Below are 16,478 nucleotides of genomic sequence, written 5' to 3'. Positions count from 1 at the left end.
TTATTTTAAAGTGTATTTTGTCTGATATGAGAATTGCTACTCCAGCTTTCTTTTGGTTTCCATTTGCATGGAATATCTTTTTCCGTCCCCTCACTTTCAGTCTGTATGTGTCTCCAGGTCTAAATTGGGTCTCTTGTAGACAGCATATATTTGGGTCTTGTTTTTGTATCCATTCAGCCAGTCTGTGTCTTTTGGTGGGAGCATTTAATCCATTTACATTTAAGGTAATTATCGATACGTATGTTCCTATTCCCATTTTCTTAATTGTTTTGGGTTTGTTATTGTAGGTCTTTTCCTTCTCTTGTGTTTCTTGCCTATAGAAGGTCCTTTATCATTTTTTGTAAAGCTGGTTTGGTGGTGCTGAACTCTCAGCTTTTGCTTGTCTGTAAAGCTTTTAATTTCTCCATCAAATCTGAATGAGATCCTTGCTGGGTAGAGTAATCTTGGTTGTAGGTTTTTCTCCTTCATCACTTAAAATATGTCCTGCCAGTCCCTTCTGGCTTGCAGAGTTTCTGCTGAAAGATCAGCTGTTAACCTTATGGGTATTCCCTTGTATGTTATTTGATGTTTTTCCCTTGCTGCCCTTAATATGTTTTCTTTGTATTTAATTTTTGACAGTTTGATTAATATTTGTCTTGGTGTGTTTCTCCTTGGATTTACCCTGTATGGGACTCTCTGTGCTTCCTGGACTTAACTATTTCTTTTCCCATATTAGGGAAGTTTCAACTGTAATCTCTTCATATATTTTCTCAGTCCCTTTCTTTTTCTCTTCTTCTTCTGGAACCCCTATGATTCGAATGTTGGTGCGTTTAATGTTGTCCCAGAAGTCTCTGAGGCTGTCCTCAGTTCTTTTCATTCTTTTTTCTTTATTCTGCTCTGCAGTAGTTATTTCCACTATTTTATCTTCCAGGTCACTTATCCATTCTTCTGCTTCAGTTATTCTGCTATTGATCCCTTCTAGAGTATTTTTAATTTCATTTATTGTGTTGTTCATCGTTTCTTGTTTCATCTTTAGTTCTTCTAGGTCCTTGTTAAATGTTTCTTGCATTTTCCCTATTCTATTTCCATGATTTTGGATCATCTTTACTATCATTATTCTGAATTCTTTTTCAGGTAGACTGCCTATTTCCTCTTCATTTGTTAGGTCTGGTGGGTTTTTATCTTGCTTCTTCATCTGCTGTGTGTTTTTCTGTCTTCTCATTTTGCTTATCTTACTGTGTTTGGGGTCTCCTTTTTGCAGGCTGCAGGTTCATAGTTCCTGTTGTTTTTGGTGCCTGTCCGCAGTGGCTAAAGTTGGTTCAGTGGGTTGTGTAGGCTTCCTGGTGGAGGGGACTAGTGTCTGTTTTCTGGTGGATGAGGCTGTATCTTGTCTTTTTGGTGGGCAGGTCCACGTCTGGTGGTGTGTTTTGGGGTGTCTGTGGACTTATTATGATTTTAGGCAGCCTCTCTGCTAATGGGTGGGGTTGTGTTCCTGTCTTGCTAGTTGTTTGGCATAGGGTGTCCAGCACTGTATCTTGCTGGTCGTTGAGTGAAGCTGGGTGTTGGTGATGAGATGGAGATCCGTGGGAGATTTTCGCCGTTTGATATTATGTGGAGCTGGGAGGTCTCTTTTGGACCAGTGTCCTGAAGTTGGCTCTCCCACCTCACGGGCACAGCACTAACTCCTTGGCTGCAGCACCAAGAGACTTTCGTCCACATGGCTCAGAATAAAAGGGAGAAAAAGTAAAAAGAAAGAAAAATAAAAGAAAGAAAGAAAGAAAAGATAAAAGAAATAAAATAAAGTTATTAAAATAAAAAATAATTATTAAGAAAAAAATTTTTTTAAGTAAAAATCATAAAAATACGGATAGAACCCTAGGACAAATGGTGAAAGCAAAGCTCTACAGACAAAATCTCACACAGAAACATACACATACACACTCACAGACAGAGGAAAAGGGGAAAAAATAATAAATCTTGCTCTCAAAGTCCACCTCCTCAATTTGGGATGATTGGTTGTCTATTCAGGTATTCCACAGATGCAGGGTATATCAAGTTGATTGTGGAGATTTAATCCGCTGCTCCTGAGGCTGCTGGGAGAGATTTCCCTTTCTCTTCTTTGTTCGCACAGCTCCCTGGGCTCAGCTTTGGATTTGGCCCCGCCTCTGCGTGTAGGTCGCCGGAGGGCATCTGTTCTTCGCTCAGACAGGATGGGGTTAAAGGAGCCACTGATTCGGGGGCTCTGGCTCACTCAGGCCGGAGGGAGGGAGGGGCACGATATGGGGCGAGCCTGCGGCGGCAGAGACCAGCAGTGACGTTGCACCAGCCTGAGGCACGCCGTGCGTTCTCCCGGGAAAGTTGTCCCTGGATCCCGGGACCCTGGCTGGCGGGCTGCACAGGCTCCCCGGAAGGGGGTTGTGGATAGTGACCTGTGCTCACACACAGGCTTCTTGGTGGCGGCAGCAGCAGCCTTAGCGTCTCATGCCCGTCTCTGGGGTCTGTGCTGTTAGCCGCAGCTTGCGCCCATCTCTGGAGCTCCTTTAAGCAGCGCTCTTAATCCCCTCTCCTCGCGCACCAGGAAAGAAAGAGGGAAGAAGTCTCTTGCCTCTTCGGCAGGTCCAGACTTTTCCCCGGATTCCCTCTCGGCTAGCCTTGGCGCACTGGCCCCTTCAGGCTGTGTTCACGCTGCCAGTCCTCTCCCTGCGCTCCAACCGAAGCCCGAGCCTCAGCTCCCAGCCAGCCCGCCCCAGCGGGTGAGCAGACAAGCCTCTCGGGCTGGTGAGTGCCTGTCGGCCCTGATCCTCTGTGCGGGAATCTCTCCGCTTTGCCCTCTGCACCCCTGTTGCTGCGCTCTCCTCTGCGGCCCCGAAGCTTCCCCCCTCCACCACCCTCAGTCTCCGCCAGCGAAGGGGCTTCCTAGTGTGTGGAAACTTTTCCTCCTTCACAGCTTCCCCCAACTGGTGCAGGTCCCGTCCCTACTCTTTTGTCTCTGTTTATTCTTTTTTCTTTTGCCCTACCCAGGTACGTGGGGGCTTTCTTGCCTTTTGGGAGGTCTGAGGTCTTCTGCCAGCGTTCAGTAGGTGTTCTGTAGGAGCTGTTCCACGTGTAGATGTATTTCTGATGTATCTGTGGAGAGGAAGGTGATCTCCGCATCTTACTCTTCTGCCATCTTCCCCGCCGTCTCAAGGCAATAGTTTTGATGTTTTCTTTGATGTAGAGATAGTAGAGCACCTACAATTTATTTTAAATGAGTTCATCATGAAAATAATCCTGTTGTATTAGCCATTATAGGTTAGAGATAGCACTGCTCCCACAACCCTGGCTAAATGTTGTAGATCAGTAAAGTACTTTGTGACTAACTGCTTAAAGTGCTTTTATTTTAAAGCGTGGATTTGCAATTTATAAAGGAGTGCTGTAATAGGAGTATTGCATACATGACCAACAGAAGCAATTTATTCCACTACTAACTTCAACAGCTGTAAGTAGATAAGGCTCTCTCCACACGTTTCTTCAAAATAGCCCCTCAGCATAACCAGCCTAAGTCAGACAGGAACATGTACATAGGAGAGAAAAAATAGCATGGAAGGCATTTTGTAAGAACACTAGTGTTTCTCATTCCAGGTTAAAGGATAGATGATTATGTGAGATTGATTTCTATTTTGGCTGATTCTTAGACCTTAGTTAATGTAGTTACCAACTAAGCCCTCTAAGATTTGGTGACTAAAGTTAAGTAAGACAGAAAAAACAATTGTTTGGGAATTTGGTATCACCAAGTCAATTTAGTTTATGCATTTGTCAAACAATATGTTTAGAATATCATCAGGGGCATCTAAAGCCTCCTAGAATTTTGGATTATGCATGTCCCCAATATTTTATGAATCATTTTTCTGTAGTAAGTACCTACTTGCTGAAAATTATGTATTCAACTTGATGAAGATTGTAAGTAGTTTTTGTATCCAAGGGGAAAATGATGAACAAATTCAAAGGAGACATACTTTCCTGATTCTTTCTTCTCTCATCTTCCCTAGATGCAAACTCATGCCAAAAAAAAGTGCTCTCTCCAGTGAAGAATTTGATCATAAACATTAAAAAATTAGTAATTTGTGATGTTTGCCATCTTAGAGTAGAAACAATTCATTGCTCTTGCTGTGCATGAATATGCAAGGTAAACAATGTGTGCAGTTTCCGATCCCTAAGATCTAGACTAGTTGGTTGGCTATGGTATTACAGAATGGCTAGTCAGAAATCATTGAGACAAAAATGATGGTGGAGTTTTCACATTTACGCCTTTTGATTTTTTTAAGCATAGATATTTACCTCAGTCATATATTTATGCTGGATTTTAAATCGAGTAACTTCTCATTATTCCTGGAGTCAGAAATTTCTATTATTTCTTCTCCATGGTATGAGAACATGGCAAGGGAACGTCTGGGTCCTTCTTGCAGCCCTTCACTTTGAAATCCTCCTGAGTATAGGCCTGTGTGGGTCTTGGGATTTGAGTCTTTCTTAGCCTGTCTTCTACTGCAGGTGTTACTACAGGAAGTAATAGTAAAAAGTGAGTTTTGTTTTGTAGGGAGGGCTGCTTACTATCAAACTACTCATGCTTCTCTGAAAAACTGAAGTTTGAATTTTAGTAGCTTGTCAGAACATGAAGATTAAAAATGCCATGTTTTTTCAACTTGAATCTTTGCAATTGCACTTCTCCAGGCAACACAAAATGCATTCACTCTTTCAGATCCAATAGAAACTTGCCCCTGTGGGTCAGGGAGTTAGTACTGGGTGACCAAACTATTCAGGTTAGTACATTGAGGCTGAAGGCTCAGCTCTGCTCCTTAGATGGTATGTGATCTCGGGCAATAGAAATTGTTGGCAGGATTAAATGATAAAATATAAGAAGCACCTGGCATAGTTCTTGGCACGTGGTAACTATTCCCTTAATATTAACTACTGTTTTTGCTGTTGCTGCTAATATTATTAATAGTAATAAACCGCAGTTTTTACTCATTAATCTGTATCTTTCTAACAGATCACTTATGATTTAATAAATCAATATGTAACAGCATATTCATGTTAAAATACGTGTAGAGAGATTATAATAAGAATTTGAAATTTAAAGTTGTTTATGTAATTGTATCCTTTTTAAAGGTTTTGTGTGAAGACCTACAGTTTAAAATCTGATCACACCTTCTTCACATCCATGTTTGGATCCATTTTAAAACACAAGAGCTCAGAACCTTATGGAAAATTGTAGGCCAGAGATTGTGAATAAGTGGGAAGATATATCATGTACATGCCTCATTGATTTTTCTTTCTGACATTATTAAAATTGAGCAATTTGAGAAATAATTTTCTGATAGTAGTAGCATTATGTTATAAAATCTCACATTGAAAGTAGAACTTTCAACTATTTTTTTAACTTTCAAATTGAGTAGAATTGGTGACAAAGCAGTAAAATCAAGAATTGATCTTTTTAGTAGTTACCTAGAGCCACTAAACATGAATGATACTCTATTCTACATGTATAGGAGAGTGAGAATTAATGGCTTATGTTTAGAACAATAACCCTCAGGTTTTTTTGCAGGATTATCTATCATTAAAACAAGTTCAATTATGTTCAGTATTTTCCATTTAGGCACAAAAGTAGGTGTACATATTGACATGTTTAAACATTTTTACTGAAAGCAATTGAAAAATTTTTTTCTTAATCTAGCCTTAAATAGAAAACCCAATTAACTAAAATACTAAAAGCAAAGCCAAAGTGTTTCTATCATTTTACAATTTTTTTTCCAAGTTTTAACTTTTAAAACTAGTTTAGATTACCTAAAATTAGTACTCTTTATGTATTTTTTTGCTTATAAAAGATAAAGAAAATGTGAATTTTTGTTGCACCTCTCAGATTCAATTTTCATCCCATCTTTTCCCTGATTGAGAAAGTAGAGAAGACCCATACTGCCTCTCACGTTAAATTGGCTCTAAGAGCCAAATCTTAGAATTTCCGCAACTGTTCCCACCACTCTTTACAGCAGACAAAGTATGATTTGAGTGGTCTTCATTTCACTACCCTAGACCTTCTTTCTCCATTGCTACCCTCCCAACTTCCCTACCTTCAAAGACAATCAATGCCCTTACTTTCTCACCATCTCCCTGCCACCAGAGCCTGCTTAAAAAAGAAAATAAAAGATCTGTTATTCAATCAGACAAATTCCATCTGAGAATAAGAGCATTTCAATAGGTGTGAGAGCTTTCCTCTAAAAGAACGAAGCTGAAGGAGAAACCATTACTTTAGTCAGTGGGCAGGAACTCTGAGTCAAGTTTTCGCAACTGGGCTTCACTTCTTCCTTGGCACAATTTTTTCTTTCCAATCTGCTGCCTTCGCTCATATTCCATTCCGCTCTTCCATCTCACCTCCTCACTCCCCTCACTAGGAGAATATTCCTATCCTCATGCCACCAAAACATATACATCCTATAGACCCAATTTTAGACTGAACTCTTTCAAGAAGGCATCTCACTACCTGTCTTCATTGTTTAAACTCTAGTTTCTATGGAACCTTAAGATTTCTGGCTGTTTCATGTGCTATTTGCTCCCCAAGTGGAATGAACTGTTACAGAATGGCAGATGAATATACGTAGAGATCGTGCATTCATTTTCCACAGATCACCTCTGATCATCTCTGTGCAGAACTCACCACATCTTTAGGTGCTTAATACATGTGTATTAGGATTCATTCACATTGCTAATGTGAATCGGTGTGTTTTGTACTGCTTTAGTTGACCAAAAAATAATTTAGCCTTTTCTTGATTTGTATCTTATATAACACTTTATGAAATAAGACATTACTTCCTCTAACTTTACAGGGTTGAAACTAGCACATTTGGAAAGAGGTGGAATTTTTCTTCAGCAGCCTCACCTCTTTTTTTCTTCTCATCTCTCTTGGTATTTAGTGTTCACTCCTTCCTTTGCTTACTGTTACCTTCATGCACACAGCAAAATTTATCCTCAGGCAGAAAATACACAACAGTTTCCTCTCGAGAGGCATTTAAATGAAAAGTATTTTCTCCTGATGTGAAGATTTCTTATTCCCAACCTACAAGGCAAATCATATTATACAGATGTCAAAACACCGTTTAGAATCAGAAGCTCCGATTTATCCCACATTACGTTTCTCCAGTAACTATAACTTTCAATCCTAGATCATCAATTCTTTCTAGTTATTGGCAACATAAGCTACATAAATGGACCAAAAATAGAACTGAATCAACCTAGACAGATCTGCCTGCATGAGGAAATACTGCTATACATAGCAAAGGTAACGTTTTTCTTATGAAGAAATGATAATGCAGTATAACGCAGAACTAGTATTTCTGCTGAAAGGACTACACAAACCAATTTTTGCCAAGTATTTTTCAAACACTATTTGCTGCTTCTGCTAAATATGGAAAATTAACTGGAGTATTTTTTAAGGGATAATATGGGGGTCTGTCTCCCACACTCTCCCAGGCCATGGTGTCTTGGAGTAGTCAGTCATTCCTTCTGACCATGTGTTCCTCATTTCTAAAATGGAAATTATGGTGATAGTTTTACTACTCCATGCAGGGATTGTTGAGTCAGATAAGTGAGAAATATATGAGGGCAAATATAAACCATTAAATTAAATCAATTATTGTGTTTATAGAAGAAATTATCTTTTTGCTAATTATGAATTCTACATGTTAGGAAAACACAACAAGCACATCAAATCTGTTATATCTTGGATATTACTATTCAGGACAAAACTAATCTTTGAAAGGAGAATAGATTTAAAGTCTGTGTAAAGAAAAATATTAGTAACTAATAGAATAAATGGCGTATAGATATGGCAGAAATGGTAAAGGTGGTATGCAAATAATTGTAGTTTGGGAAATGGAGGGCAAGATTCCGGTTGGACTTCGTCAGAGAGATTCAGCCACTAGACAGCCTTGAAACCTTGGTCAGATGACTCAACCTACATATCAGTTTCTACACTTTGCTGTGAAGATTCAGGTAATTAAGATAAGTGAAGCACTTAAAATAGTGCCCACCACCTAGCAATTGTTCACAAAGTGTTATTACTGATATATTTTCAATTGTATAATAATTTATCCTAGCAGATTATTTTTTAAATACTAGTTCAACAAGACCATAACTGGACAACTGGAGTCTCTAATACCCAGCTGATCATGTGCCTTACATTATTCCCTGCAAGTATTATTTATATCATCTACAAAGCTAACATATTATGATTCTAATATAATAATAGTGAGCTCAAATTGCAGGCTAAGATTTAGATTAGCTAAATTTAAAGGATTTTTGTTTATTTGTGTAGATCTGTCCCTCCTATGACCTCTATCCCCTCCTTGCACCCTTCTGATTTTACACTGTGTTTATAAAGCAAAAACCATATTTCCATCATTTTACAAATTACTTTTTTCAAATTTCAACATTTAGATGAACAGCTAAAAGCTCTTTGAGATGAACAGAATTATCCAAGTTTCCTTACTTTCACTGCCTTTTTCCTGGCTATCAACCAAGCTTCTATGCACCTGCTTTGAACAAACCCATTGCATTCATTCCTAAGGTGTAGCTTCCTATGTATGGGAACTTGCAAATTTCTTCAGTAAAATGAAATTCCTAGGTCAATTTATGGATCTTGTTGACATAATAGTGACTTAAAAGCCAATAATTTTTACTTCAGGTTATCTATTTGTGATCTACACTGAAGTAAATCACTTGATTATTCTGGGCCTGTTTCTTACCCATAAAATAAAGTTAGACTAGATCAAAGATTTTAACCCAGGTTATATAGATAGAGCCTGTACACTTGGAGAGTGATTTTTTTACTAACCTTTAACTAAAATTTAGGATTTCCTTCGTTTGCAGGCAAAAATGCACAGAGTAACACTTGGGGTATTTGTGTTTGTCACCAATAGAAATCATCAATATTTTCATAAGATATTTAAATTCATGGGGATACCTTGAAGTATTATTTGATATTATTTCAAAATTACTCAGGTGATAGACCTGCAGCTAGACCTTGTTATTTAACTCATTGGTAAAGAAGCACATATATTACTGTATCACATGTTAAGGATTACTTAAAGATGTTGATAATTGTATTTTAATAAAAATGAAGTCCCTTGTAATCCCATGTATTTCATTTCATTTATTTATGACTTTTACTTTAAGGAGGTCATACGTTTCATCAAACTAAAAGAGGGGACTCTGATTCAAAAATGTTTGGAACCTTGGATTTTAGGGATGCTTCTCAAGGTCTTTTACACAGATCACTCTTGGGTCATGAAGATTATCTAAGATGATCTGTAATGAATTGAAAAATGCAAATCGGTTCTTCTTTTCTGTCAGAATGATATATCAGAATGATATGGCTTTCTTTTTTTATGAAAGCCTAAGCGTTACTTTCAAGTAATCCAAGTTAGTTGTAAAGGCTTCTACAACTAAAGATTTATTAACTAAAAGTAATGTGATTTGAATTTGAATTTCAACTAAAGATTTATTAACTAAAAGTAATGTGATTTGAATTTGAATTTGCTAATTCAGTATTTTCCTAAGCATTCTGGCTGCCATGCGATTGATTGGCAATGTTGTATACCTGCCCCTGAAAACACCTGGAATTTTACAGTTTCAAGGAATATTTTTTTTTCCAGTGCTTCAAAAATCTTGTCTTGAATTGGTCATAGTTTTAGATCGCTACTTTTCTAATTGCATGTATGGAATTACTCTTGGCTGTAGTCTACGTAACATTTAGGGATTTTTTTTTGGTAATTGCTGCATTTTAACCATTTGCCAGTTTGCTCCTCTTCCACTGTTTTGTTATTGGTGAGTTCTTTATCCACTAGAAGTAAGAGCATAAGATTATTGGTAAAGCTCAGTGTCCTTTGTCCATTGTAAAAGATTCTCAAAAATTTTGAGTAACAGAGAATTAGTTTATTACTTATTCCTTTCTTTTTAATTCAATCTATTTTTTTCCACTCTGTTCCATTCTATTCTAGTCTATTTTGTTCTGTTATAATCTAGTTATAAGTAACACGATATTAAATCAGAAGTATAAGCCAAGACTAGATGTCAGAAATGTCAGAAACAAATTGACCTGGGAAGCAGAAATTTCACAGAAGATCCAAAAGTCAATAATAGGATGCTTATAACCTTCACCCAATTCAAACAATTGAAAGGGCCAGGTTGTTGATGGTTAGAATAGGATTTGTGAGGAAGATTTCTTTAATGAGTTCTCTGCTATTGGGAAAGATGTAGAAATGCTTCCCTCTTCGCCTCAGATCAAAGGAAGATAGCTTCACCCTTGGAGAGCTTGAAGTTAGGGGGATATTGGGAATGGAATCTAGTTCCTATGTGAGAGGTCTAAAAGGTTAGAAGGTGACAGATAAGCTGAAGGAGAGGAAGCTGTATAGGTTTCAGCCTTTTCTCAAGTAATTTATAGGAATAAAGGCCTAGTGAATATTCCATGTGAACCAAATGTAACCTACCTGTATTTGTAAGCATGATTGGACCTCAGGAGACAGAAGCTGGAGATGTACCAACAAATTTCCAGGGGCTGTGGACATTGTAAAGGAACCAGAGTTTCATATGTCCATACCAAGGTTGTGCTAAGTCTCCAGCCATGGTCTTGGCAAGAGGTCCCTGGAGAGCCCATGAATGTGCTCACAGAATAGAGTCAGCTCTAAACACCTGCCTGGTCTAGTGAGTGCAAAGCCATCCTACAGTAGTACTAGTCATAGAGGAACTTTGCTGTTCTTCTTAGCCTTCTTCTCTCCCTTGCTCCAGCTCAGGAGTCCAAGGTAGCCAGCTGAGGGAGGGCAAACAGGAAATGAAAGAAACATCAATCATGCCCTCCTCCCCCATCACCACCCTTTCTAAGCTCTGCAACAAACCCAAGGTTGGGAAGAAGTTTTATCTTTGTTTTAAGATCGATGTGTATTATATGTGACCAGACCTAAGACACTGGCATTTTAATGTTATCACACGATGTTTTTATTAACTAAGAATGACTGGAAAAGTCCTGATACTCTCTGAAAGATTGAACTTGGGACAGAAGATAAGTTTCTCCCACTGAATATATTTTAAAGAGAAAGTAAGGGACAAAATAATTTTGCTTTGTGATAATACTCCCTAAGTTCTATATGTTCACTAATTTTATAATTATATAATTGTTGGAGAAATGATCTCAAAATCAGTTGGTGCAAAGTTTAATTGTTAGTATATTTTCAATCAAATTTCAGATAGAGAGAACATTCTATCATATATGACTGTTTTCTGAAATATCAAGTCATATAGTCATATATAGGCATCATAATTGACTCAAAAATTAATTTCTGCTCATTTTTTAACTTTCTTATATAATAAGACTCTTCTATCTGTACATTTTGCTTTACGTTTCTATTTTTGATAGATTCTCTGCAACCTCTCGAAATGTTGGAACATTTTCCATGCTAATTTTTTTCAAGGTTTATGTAGAAGCTGAGTGATTCTAAGATGATAAATTCCAATAGTTTGTTTCGGCAGATGATGACTTATCTTAAACATTACATTCTCTTGTACTCATTTGTTTTAAATTCATAGCAACTAAGCAATGTGTGATAAAAGACACTGAACATCAGAGGGTTTGTTTAAAAGAATTTGTTTCAATTAAAAATATTTGGGGAAAACATGCATAATTTTTATGTTTGATTTAAAGCATATTTAAACATGTTTCATCTGTTTCATTTCTGTATTCCCAGATTAAATTGCAACTTTACAAATTTGTATAACCACCAGAAGATGATTTGTTATACTCTATAAATCCACAAGCTGAAAAGAAAATGTTTGGTATCTTTGGAGAAATGTGCCACAGATCCATCGTAAAATCCAGTCTTCAACATTTTCCTAATTGCTTTAGTTTCCTGACCTTATTAGGTTTTTGTCCTCAGACCTATTTTGTTTTTGTTTATTTGTTATTTGTTTGCTTATTTTTTAGGTGAGCCTGATCTTCATAAGAATTCAGAAGATCTAGTAAGTGCCGAAGAAAAACATGCTGAGACACATTCATAGGTTTGAAACACCTTAAAGGCTTCTGTCATTTTAAACATGAGAGGTAATTTTATTTTTTAGATGAGAAATTTATTTCTGAAGTGGATGGTTTGTAAAATATCATTAGAAACAAAGTTATCTTACTTAAATGTCCTCCTGGATTCTTCTTTTAAATCTCTATTTTCTGGAGCAAAACATTAACAGGTAAGCTTTAAATATTTAACTTTTAAATTTACCTTTTCAAAGGATTCTTGACTTATTCATCCATAAAAATTATATTTACTGAGGCCTTTTAGTCCTTTAAAAATAATAAGCTATATCCTATGGGGAGGTTTAATCCTGGTTTCTTCCACTATTCCATAAAAGAAATATGAATGTTTTATACCAATTTCCTTTTCTACATCATGTAGGAAATATGAACGTTTACACTGAGTGATAATAACAAAGCAAGTACATATTATGAAACAACATCAATATTTGCTAAAATCCGTGGACATTTGCATCAGTGATTCCCTTTTTAAAAATTCAGCTTCTACAACCTAAGTGTCCATCAACAGATGAATGGATAAAGAAGATGTGGCACATATATACAATGGAATATAACACAGCCATAAAAAGAAACGAAATTGAGTTATTTGTAGTGAGGTGGATGGACCTAGAGACTGTCATACAGAGTGAAGTAAGTCAGAAAGAGAAAAACAAATACCGTATGCTAACACATATCTATGGAATCTTAAAAAATAAAATTGTTCTGAAGAACCTAGGGACAGGACAGGAATAAAGACGCAGACGTAGAGAATGGACTTGAGGACACGGGGAGGGGGAAGGGTAAGCTGGGATGAAGTGAGAGAGAGGCATGGACATATATACACTACCAAATGTAAAATAGATAGCTAGTGAGAAGCAGCTGCATAGCACAGGGAGATCAGCTCGGTGCTTTGTGTCCACCTAGAGGGGTGGGATAGGGAGGGTGGGAGGGAGACCCAAGAGGGAGGAGATATGGGGATATATGTATATGTATAGCTGATTCACTTTGTTATACAGCAGAAGCTAATACACCATTGTAAAGCAATTATACTCCAATAAGGATGTTTAAAAAAAAAATCAGCTTCTAGGGCTCACCTTTGATCTACCAAATTACCAACTCTGGGAGTGATGACTTAGGAATCTGAATTTTTAATAATTCACTCTACTGCTATTTCTGTACACTAAATTTGAGAACTACTGTCTTGGACCAACAGAGAAGGTGCAGGCAGTTAGAAGGGAGTTAGAAGGGAGGAATGTGTTTTTTATAGTAGAAATGTCTTAGTATCTCCTTAAAAAATATATAAAAATGAGTCCTGCTCTCTTGTACCTTGATGGTAGGGACAAGAGAAAATGCTGCAGGTACCACGTCAAGCCTTTGATATACTATCAGTAGCTCCTTAAATGTTGTTTTAGATATGACACAGTTAAAATGTGATTAGCTTTTAAGATGATTCATTTCTCAGTATTCTTGAGTTAGTTGTAAGACTCTTTAATTAATAATAATAGTTTCATTAATAGCAACTATCAGTGTCAGGCACTGTGATGAACATCTCATATGTATTATCTCATTTAGTCCTATCAACAATTCCAGAGTTAGTGACTGTGATTACTACTTTACATAGGAATTGTAAATAGAAATCAAGCCACAAAGTTGATGGAAATTTTAAAAACCAGCTCTGTATTAAACAATTTAAAGATATTGTCTCATATTAGCTACAGCAATTTTTCTGCATACCCTCCATCCAAACTTTAAAGATACATAAATACACACATGCACGCATGCACGCACGCACGCACACACAGAAGAGACAGGAAGAATTCCAACTGATTTAAAGAATATCTATTATCTACTGATAAATCCCTTATTTTTACAAGCTATATGAAGTCCAACGTGAAATTGCCATTCAGTGATTGATGCCTATATATGACTAAAACATGATCTTCATTTTCATTTGGATTTTATTTCAGGATAATGAGAACAGCACTAAAATATCCTAAATCCTCAATTTTCCACAAACCTATATTCTCCTCTTTCAACACACACTTGGAAACAGGCCATTTTATGGACTCATATAAGAGAAGAACATAAATTCTGAACTAGTAATTCTAGCCAAATAAATACACTCAAAGTTGCGACCAGAGATTTTGGCCAGTGCTTCTGCCATTGCTCTTCCTCCACAATTTGGCCTTCTTCAATCAAGCCAGAGAAAATTTTAAGACAAAAAGTTGGACAGTTTTAATTTTTCATCAGTTTGAACCCAGTTACTGCACAGGCAACCGTGCAACATGTGTGCAGAAGTTGAGGCATTTTAAAATTTTACTTTCTTGCTTTGTTTTATACAGAGTGCTGTAACTACAGTAAATTTTTCAAGATGTTAAGTAAAAGGAAAGCAAAAACAAAATTATAGAAAAATATTTTTTGCAGCTCTGAGGCTATTTAGATTGTCCTTGTTATTTTAAATACATGGGAACAAAGTGAGAGCCAGGGCTGCTCAGAAGCTGTGGTTGACGCCCTCTAACAACAATGGAACATCAGAGCCCTGGCTCTGTGACCTGATGAACTCTTCATTGTAGCGCTCAAGCTGGGAAACCACAGTGAAACCTGCCCCTGAAAGCAGTGGACCAGCCTGCATCCATCCCTGTGATTTCAAAGCACTAATGCATCACCTACATGGGCGTCATCATAATGCAAGTCACACATTACCTACGATCCAAGATGACAAGAACCTCCAGCCATTGTTGGAGACAGACACTAGAACTGAGGATGGAATTTGCCTTCTGGGGTGTTGATCCCATCAGGATGTAACAAAATATATCACAGGCCAAGGGATAAGTGACAAGAAGTGTGTGTGTGCGCGTGTCTGTGTGTGTATTCAAAAATGTCTATGAAAATGGAATCCCACACTTTTCTGTACAGATAACGTTATTTGACGTGAGTTTATAATTTTACCACACAGAAACAAACTGCAACGCTTGGAGACTCTGCTTCCTTGTCATGTTTTGCCTGAGCATGTGCAGAGCCTTGCCTTTGCTCCAAACTGAAGAGCTACATTTATTTGTTATTAGCTGACAAGAAAGGTCAAGCACAAGTAGGTGTTGTAACTTTTCACTGTACAAACTCTTCAATGATTGTGAGACTAAGCGAATATGTCTTTGTGAGTGGTAGAATTGGGTGGAGAAAATTAAGAGTAGCCATCAATTAAAGAATAAAGTGAAGGTGGGTTGTCCATCCTAATGTGTTTTCTGTCGCACATGCTTCTTCCCTGGGTTCCACAATGCTAAGCAATATTTTAGAAATGGATGCAATCACAGGCTTTTAAGTCTAAGTAGTGGGACTTTGTAACTCACAACTTAGATCTCTTTTCATGTGTAAGCCATATTCTGTATGCATATTAGGTATGCATTTTAATTTAAGATATATTTGTGCATAGACTGTGTATAAGATGCTTTTAAATGTTCTGTGAATAAGTTCCTTAGATTTTGTTTCACCTGAAGCATATGTAGAACACAGCTAAATAATTGAATTGTATCATAGACATTATAATGCAATTGATATTTTAAATGTAAGCAGTAAAGATTGATCTATAATGATGTGTTGGGGGAAATTTATAGATACGTACGTCATGGTGACTTTTTGTCCTACAATGGATTTCTTATTTCTATTTATGGGGAAACTGCAACTACTGCTTTTAATGTCTTTTTTAAGGTAGCTATTTACAAGCTAGAAAATATTCTGCATTTAAGATTAGAATATGACTGTCAGGGAAGTCTAATTACTATTGTTCCTATTTGAGCCAGGTGTCTCTCAGTAAAGCTATAGCGTCTCTCAACAGAGAAATAAATTGAAACACTGCTTCTTAATTGTCATAAGAAACCTGTCCACTTTGTTCCTATTAATACTTTAAGAGATATAGACTATTACTAAAAAAATAGAGGAATATAATGAAGTCATTATTTTCTGTATATGGGGTTTAACCTAATTTTCCAGGTTATGTAATTTATAAAGCGCTGTGACGGAACTTCCAGGGGAGTGGAGAAAACTCGCTCCATCTCTTCAGAAGAGTTGTCACGCTATTGATGCACTTTTTTTCCCCTAATCTCCCTCCGTCACTCCCTCTTTTGCTCCTTCCCCACCCTTCTCTCCTGCTCTCCTTTGTATCTTCCTTATTCCTTCCTTGCTCTCTCTAAGACAGGCACTAACTCATGTTAATTAGCGGGAAGTCAGAGCACAGGGTACCAGTGCCCATCCCTTCTGCCAACATCAATGTTGAATCCATCCTAAAGAGAGGGATGGATGAATCCGGCTGCTGAGCCTTGAATGGCCTGCTTTGCATTTGTATCCTCAGCTACTCAACATATATCTAACAATTTCATATGCCTCTTTATTTAGCTTGTATCTCTTTTATTTAATTTTT

The 16,478-nt window shown here is 37.2% G+C and overlaps 1 protein-coding gene across 2 annotated transcripts in view; it reads left to right on the top strand.

Annotated features, from left to right (window-relative positions):
- The window catches only part of PDE1A (phosphodiesterase 1A), a 345,491-nt gene extending 329,563 nt beyond the window's left edge, over positions 1-15,928 (top strand). Inside the window, exons 14-15 of one of the 2 annotated variants that reach the window (XM_065880877.1) lie at positions 11,984-12,100; positions 14,407-15,928. In XM_065880877.1, coding sequence (XP_065736949.1) covers positions 11,984-12,057 — 74 coding nt within the window. In that variant the 3' untranslated portion in view covers positions 12,058-12,100; positions 14,407-15,928. Of the gene's footprint in view, positions 1-11,983; positions 12,101-14,406 lie in introns of those variants that run through there. The other variant, XM_065880876.1, reaches the window with a different exon arrangement.
- The last annotated feature ends 550 nt before the right edge of the window (positions 15,929-16,478 follow it).

This window comes from Phocoena phocoena, chromosome 7 (genome assembly GCF_963924675.1).
Source record: "Phocoena phocoena chromosome 7, mPhoPho1.1, whole genome shotgun sequence".
NCBI lineage: Eukaryota > Metazoa > Chordata > Mammalia > Artiodactyla > Phocoenidae > Phocoena > Phocoena phocoena.
This window is presented reverse-complemented; position numbering and strand designations above follow the sequence as displayed.